The 7696-nt window shown below is 42.5% G+C and overlaps 1 protein-coding gene across 1 annotated transcript in view; it reads right to left on the reverse strand.

The window, feature by feature from the left end:
- The window catches only part of tmc3 (transmembrane channel like 3), a gene marked incomplete at both ends in the record, with an annotated part of 44254 nt that extends 37019 nt beyond the window's left edge, over nucleotides 1-7235 (reverse strand). The window contains 2 exons of the mRNA XM_080762783.1: nucleotides 4413-4559; nucleotides 7090-7235. Of these exons, the coding sequence (XP_080618909.1) occupies nucleotides 4413-4559; nucleotides 7090-7235 (293 nt within the window). The remainder of the gene's footprint in view (nucleotides 1-4412; nucleotides 4560-7089) is intronic.
- Between the last annotated feature and the right edge of the window lie 461 nt (nucleotides 7236-7696).

Raw genomic sequence — 7696 nt, forward strand, 5'->3', positions numbered from 1 at the left:
AATAATGGTGGTCCATAGTGCATAATGCTGAAGAAATAACCTTGATATGAAAAAGTTTGAAAACCACTGGTTTAATAAGATTATGTTTTTAACAGAAAATATAATCAAAATCGGAAATGCATAGTCAAACTGTGTAGGGGGGGGGCAAAAACAATAATCTCTGGTTTGTGGTATAAAATATGAGCTGTTATTGCAGAGGGTTGTAACCACAGGCATTCAGCCAGAGATTACTGAAGATATAAAAAAACGCAGACTTGCATCTCGCCCCCGATGATGGCAATAAAGACCCCGCCCCCGCAGCAGCAGCAATAACAAACTGCCCATATAAAAGCTGCCCCGCACAGGGGGCACACTCAGCACATCTCTCTCTCTCTCTCTCTCTCTCTCTCTCTCTCTCTCTCTGTCCACATTTATTTCAGTTTTTCTCTTTTTTTTGTCCCTGTAGAAAAATCACACCCGTGTGAAGTGAGTGGTGCAACTCCGTTTGGGGGTCCCCGGGGAGGGGGGGGGAGGGTGTTTCCAGACCCACAGGAACGCACCCAGGGTGCCGGCCCGATTCCGGCGAGCCGCCCCGCGTCCCAAACGGTTGAGAAATGACAGAGTTACCGTGTGGCGGTCCCTCTACTGCAGTGATACTCAACCTCAGGCCCGCGGGCCACATCAGGCCCGCGGGACCATTATGACTGGCCCACCAATGAAAATCTAAAAAAAAGAAGAAAAAAAATCTGGAAAATGAAATAAAAATAAATAAATCTGAATGAAGTTATCTTTAATTACATTATTATAATATAAGTAATACTATTAGAGTTGTACTATTACTCGAACGAAAATAAAAGCTTGGGGGGGGGGGGGGGGGGGGGGAGATGCAATGCAAATGAAAGACATATACTGTGTATCCCTATTCCCTGACATAATTTTATAGCTAAACGGACATAATTCTATTTTATTTGAATGATGAAACCCAGCTGCCATTAATAGTTGGAAATGGAAATGGAAATTGCGGAAATTGCGGAAATGGTAATGGTAATTGCTCTTCACTTATAGCTATCTATTTTCAGGTAGATTGTTTTATTTTACTCAGTCAGCCATATCACTACTCATTTTTTTTTCATGAAAAAGGTCATAGCTGGGTAATCTATTTTCAGGCAAATTGTGTTTATTGTATTTTATTTTACTCAGCCATAACAATTTATTTTCTGTTAACCAACTTGCTGGCTGGCAGGCAGGCAGACAGCTACTCATAGACAGGCAGACAGACAGACAGCTACTCATGGAGAATTGGACAGGCAGGCAGTCAGACAGCTACTCATAGACAGGCAGACAGACAGCTACTCATGGAGAATTGGACAGGCAGGCAGACAGCTACTCATGGACAATTGGACAGGCAGGAAGGCAGACAGCTACTCATAGACAGACAGACAGCTACTCATGGACAATTGGACAGGCAGGAAGGCAGACAGCTACTCATAGACAGACAGACAGCTACTCATAGACAATTGGGCAGGCAGGCAGACAGCTACTCATAGACAGACAGACAGCTACTCATGGACAATTGGACAGGCAGGAAGGCAGACAGCTACTCATAGACAGGCAGACAGACAGCTACTTATGGACAATTAGGCAGGCAGGCAGACAGCTACTCATAGACAGGCAGACAGACAGCTACTCATGGACAATTAGGCAGGCAGGCAGACAGCTACTCAGACAGGCAGACAGACAGCTACTCATGGACAATTGGACAGGCAGGCAGGCAGACAGACAGCTACTCATAGACAGGCAGGCAGACAGCTACTCATAGACAGGCAGACAGTAAGACAGCTACTCATTGACAGACAGACAAATAACTACTCATGGACAGACAGACAGACAGGCAGGCAGGCAAAGAGCTACTCATGTTATGTTATTAGGTTATTATAACAGCTACTCATGTTATGTGCAATAATTAGTTGCAGTTATGGAAACAGCTCTTTGTGTTTATGCAAGAAAATGTAACACATTTATTTATTTACATATTGTGTGCATGCACATTGTACTTTGATACATTTTGCGAAAATAAAGCAATTGAAAGAGAGAAGTTATCAAGTATCATTAATGTCGTAATTTTATCTACTGGCCCCTGGCCCCTTGCCATTTTTGTAATGTGGCCCACAGGTAAATCTATTTGAGTATCCCTGCTCTACTGTACTGTACTGGCACAACGAAATCATCATATATACAGTTAATATTCGTTTGTGTGTGTGTTAGGTTGCGCACAGGTGGTGAAAAACAACCATGCTGTTTCCGTGCTCATACCCACCCACACACCCACCCACCCACCCACACACACACACACACACATACTGTATCTCCGTAAGGGAGTGGTTGCACCACCAAGTTCGGTCACTTTATTGGCTACTCAGGCTTTTGTTTCGCCTCAGATCGTTTTTAAGTTGCTAGCTTGATTAAATACAATAAATGAAAAAAATATATATAATAATAATAATTGTAAAAACAATTACAAGTCCTCAAACAAAGTACAAATGGAACCAAATGGACCCTTGTTATTTATGGGTTTGTAACTCAGAGAGTGTACAAATAGAACTAAATGGACCCGTTCCATTTGTACTGTACACTCTCAGAGTTACCACCTGGAAGCTCCTCAAGGACCACTGGTTGAGAGCCACTGTAATACAGTATCTGTGAGTAGTCTACCCAGTGATGATATTCATGCTTTAAGGCTAGTAAAATAGAAAGAAGTGTTTCATCATTCCCAAGTGCTTTCATGCATGTCCTGAAAGAAGACATTAAGAGTTTAGGGGAGCCACTCGAGTGTGGTTAAGGAGGGTCCGGTATAAAAGAAAAGGGAAACCAGAGGAACAAGTGCTGAAATAATTATCACGCTAATTCTGTTTGTTTTCCGTATATAGGAACGACCATTAAGGCTGAGAGCCCGTGCAGACAGGAGAATGTTAATCGTTATTTAGCCCCCGGCTAGCTATAGCGTTAAACGCTCTGTTGGCTTCTCCTGCCATTAGCCGCCGTGAGCGCTAGCGCTTCCCCCCGACCATAGGAGCTAATGAAGAGCTACGGTGGCGTTTACAGTGTGTGTCCGACCCGGCGGCTGCGGCTCTTAAGGATCAGATAAGCACGTGGCACAAGGCTCACTGCTAAAGAAGACATTAGTGTTTGCTGTTTACATAATAGTAAAAATACAATAAAATGCCAATCCCTTGGATACGTTTCAGAAGCTTGATAAGGCTGGGGTTTCTCAAAGTCATCAAAGTGCCTCAGAATACTTTCATAATATTTGGAATGTATGGATATCACTTCAGTTTCACACCGTCCAGCCTCAGGAAAACTGATGTGAGGTTTTACCCTCACACACTTTAACACACTTTAACTTTAAGCTTTTGGAAAAATAGCAGATCTACAAGCTCATAGCGTGGCACCGAGTGCCACACTATGAGCGTGTAGATCTGATGTTTTTGAAAAATCCTGAAAATGCATGCAAATCTTTGAATTTATATTCTTTCACAGTGAACGTTTTCAATTCAACTATTTCGCTTCTGGGGGAACAACATATTTTTCAGATGGGGGTCCGCGGCCAAATGCAGATAATTCTGGGGGTCCTTGACATGAGAAAGTTTGAGAACCACTGACATAGAAACCTTGGTTTTTTAGACAGAAGACATTTTGTACAATCATCAGGTCTAAAAGTCAGGTCAGGGTTCCGACTATGGATAGAGATTATTCAAGTTATTTAGGCTCTAGGGGTGACTTGAGCCACACATGGTTGAGAACCACTGCTATATAGTTTCAATGTAGGCCTACAGATCATTGCTTATTTATGATCCTATAGATTACTATTGTTTTAGAAGCATTTGATGTACAGTATCCACCTTGTGTTGTCCTTGCTTACTGGGAGTCACTCTGGCTACTGTGAGCTTCTGCTAAACGCCTACATTGTAAATTGTATATTGTTCAGTTGACGTGACACATCGGTACAGTTCCGTTGTAAACTTGTTTGTTTCACTGCACTTTCATTAAGCAATGTGTTATTTGGAAATGCACAGAGAGAGAGACAGAGAGAGAGAGAGAGTGTGTAATGTATGACACTGTATACTCTGACACTATGGCATATTAGGATATATTACTAGTTGTTCTCAATTATTTTAATTTGCAAGGACCCCATCAACTCTGAGAGTGAACAAATGGACCATTACAAAAAAGATTTGTCCAAAATATCCACCACAAGCCAGCATGGTGATGATCAGTATCGGTGAAAATTACCTGGAATATTTTGAGACCAATTCGATACCAATTTTTAGGGCCAATCTGGCTCTAGCTTGCGTCTCATGGGTCGGTTATTATATAATAAAACAGAGTTACTGTACTTTAACACTTTGAGCTTATATAAAACAGATTTACTGTACTTTAACACTTTGAGCTTGCGTCTCATTGGCCAGGGTCGGGTTCGTATGTTGGCGATGATTTCTTTCTGGTACTGAATGTTCTGGAACATCTCCTCCGGGTCGGTGCTGTCCACCTGTCCGTCATCTTTATCCTCCTCGTCTGAGTGGCTGTAGGAGGAAAAAAAATACATCTTTATCCTCATCGTCTGATTGGCTGTAGGAGAAAAAAAAATACATCTTTATCCTCATCGTCTGATTGGCTGTAGGAAAATAAATACATCTCCATGGCCTTTTCAGACGGGGAGTGATCGACACGCCTAGTGATTCATTTTCAATGAGAGGTGTGTGTGTGTGTGTGTGTGTGTGTGTGTGTGTGTGTGTGTGTGTGTGTGTGTGTGTGTGTGTGTGTGTGTGTGTGTGTGTGTGTGTGTGTGTGTGTGTGTGTGTGTGTGTGTGTGTGTGTGTGTGTGTGTTTCGTGGCATGCGTGGCGTGCGTGTTTCGTGCACACGCCCACGGTCAAGTACACCTGGATTGTGGTGAGCTTTATTTTTTTTACGCTACGCATCCCGCGCTCCTCATGAGCAGACCTGGAGCAGACCTGTCCGCTCCTCATGAGCAGACCTGGAGCAGACCTGTCCGCTCCTCATGAGCAGACCTGGAGCAGACCTGTCCGCGACAACGCCTGCGTCACTCGCTCCCTGTCTGAAAGGACCTTAATACTTCTCAACACAACACAGTATTTGCATGCTGTAGTTATAGGAAAAAGCTAAATGCCGTTTCCGTTGGCATGGTTTTCACCTGTAAAACAACAACAAACGACAATTTAAAATCATCTCCTTTATTTTACTTCAATGATGTTTCAGTAATTTCATGCAAACACAAGGGTTAGGGTTAATTTTTTATCTTATTCTTAAATTATAGCCAGGATTGTAGAGAATGCACCTCTAAAAGCCTGACCGGGCCTTTGAAATAAATGGAGGGACATTTAAATGCGTCCTCACACAGGTGACTGTGTTTAAATGCGTGTCTGTGTTTAAATGCGTCCTCACACAGGTTTCTGTGTTTAAATGCGTGTCTGTGTTTAAATGCGTCCTCACACAGGTGTCTGTGTTTAAATGCGTCCTCACACAGGTGTCTGTGTTTAAATGCGTGTCTGTGTTTAAATGCGTCCTCACACAGGTGTCTGTGTTTAAATGCGTGTCTGTGTTTAAATGCGTCCTCACACAGGTGTCTGTGTTTTTGTGGGTTATTCAGCAACATAACATCTCAAGCAAAAAGGAAATTGCCTTTGTCAGGAGTTCTCAGCCACGCTACATATATATAATATATATATATATATATATATATATATATATATATATATACATCCACTTCAGCGTTTGTGCCAATTTACCATCCGCCCCTCCGTTCAGATAGCATGATGATTTATGATGTAAGAAAATGCACAGAGAGAGAGAGACAGAGAAGGGCCAACTGTGCACTCTCGCTCTGGATGGCAGCAACAGTCTAGTTAAATCTAAATCTAAAAATACAACTTTTTGATTAAAAAAGATGCCACGTCCAAATCTATGCCGCCACTTTGCAGAGAATTGTTTTATTATTTCTTTGAAGACTTCATAATGAAAGAGTCGGGGGGGTGGGGGGGGGGGGAGCATGCAGATGGAAGGAGGAAAATAAAACATGCTTAACGCATTAAGAACGGGAAAGTCTCATTTTTAGAGAGAAGATTTAACCACTTTAACCATTGTGTTATACTTTGGCTATTCAGAAATAGCAGATATACAAGCTCACATGCAGTGCGACTGCGTTCTTGTCGCGCTTCTTGAGCTTGTAGATCTGCTATTTTTCTTTTTAAAACATTGTGAACATTTGTGCAAATCAAAATCGCAAGCAAACATTTTGAACTCAGATTGTTTGCTTCTGGGAAGGTCCCAAAATAATTATTTTGAGACATAATTTTGGGGGTACTTAATTGACATGAAAAGGTTCAAGAATTATAGCAACATGAGGTTTTTCTCTAAAAAAAACTAAAACAAACTAAATGGGATAAATGTAGCCTACATTATTTACATTAGGAGGTTTGTTGTAGGTTTGTTGTGCGAGTAGACTCGAAAATGGGGAAGGTGTAATACAGTTGGAGGAGGATACACCATCGTGTAAATAGCACCAATATGTCACTTTGGGACAAATAGCAGCATTTTTCCTGAAAACTATTTACAGTAAATTGTATGCAATTTAAGCATTTTAAAGATAGCAGCTCTGTTTACTGTTTACTGCTGCTGGTCCTGGTAAGGAGAGTATATTTAAAATGCATTATGAAGGTACTATAACTCTGTTTACTGCTGGTGGTCCTGGTAGTGAGTGTATATTAAATATACTATCCATTATAAAAGGACTAACTCTGTTGACTCACCCTTGCTGGTGATCCTGGTAAGGAGAGTATATTTAACATGCATTATAAAGGGACTCACCCTTGCTCGTCCTGGTAAGGAGAGTATATTTAACATGCATTATGAAGGGACTCACCCTTGCTGCTGGTCCTGGTAAGGAGAGTATATTTAACATGCATTATATAGGGACTCACCCTTGCTCGTCCTGGTAAGGAGAGTATATTTAACATGCATTATGAAGGGACTCACCCTTGCTGCTGGTCCTGGTAAGGAGAGTATATTTAACATGCATTATAAAGGGACTCACCCTTGCTGGTCCTGGTAAGCAGAGTATATCCGTCTGGAGTTCTTTCTCACACTCTTGTGTCTGGAGCTCTTGGAGGCGGCGGAGAGCGTCCTGCCCCCGCCAGAGCCGCTGGCTCCGGCAGCAGGCTGAGGCTCAGCGGCGCTCATACTGTCAGCGCGCGTACAGCGTGTGTCTAGCAGGGTATATTCAACCTCCAGTTGCTCTACTCGTCCTGGTCAGTATAGCAAAACGGTAGACAGCTGTCATCATCGTACTGGGCAGCTCCCACTATAGGTGTCAAAGCGCGTGTTGTTATCATTTGTGAGGCATGGCAGGGCATTGCTGAGGGAAGTGTGCAATCATGGAAAGTCACCCACCCTCTCCCCTGGATATAAACTTGGGAATTAAAAGAAAAGTGGAGACACAGAGGTTCAAAAGAAGGAGAAAAAACAGGCAATGCTGGTGAACTGTACACAGTGCATCACAGATGTCTTCATGATGCTGCCTTGCTCTTCTTCCTGTTCAGTGACTTCTTTTGGTGGACAAGACTTTCTTCTCTTATGTCTCAGTCGTCTTCTTCAGTTGGTTCTTGTATAAAAGTCACCGGCTGGCTCCGGCTGGCTGTGGG

This window comes from Protomyctophum bolini (genome assembly GCF_963924005.1).
Source record: "Protomyctophum bolini genome assembly, chromosome: 1".
Classification (NCBI taxonomy): domain Eukaryota; kingdom Metazoa; phylum Chordata; class Actinopteri; order Myctophiformes; family Myctophidae; genus Protomyctophum; species Protomyctophum bolini.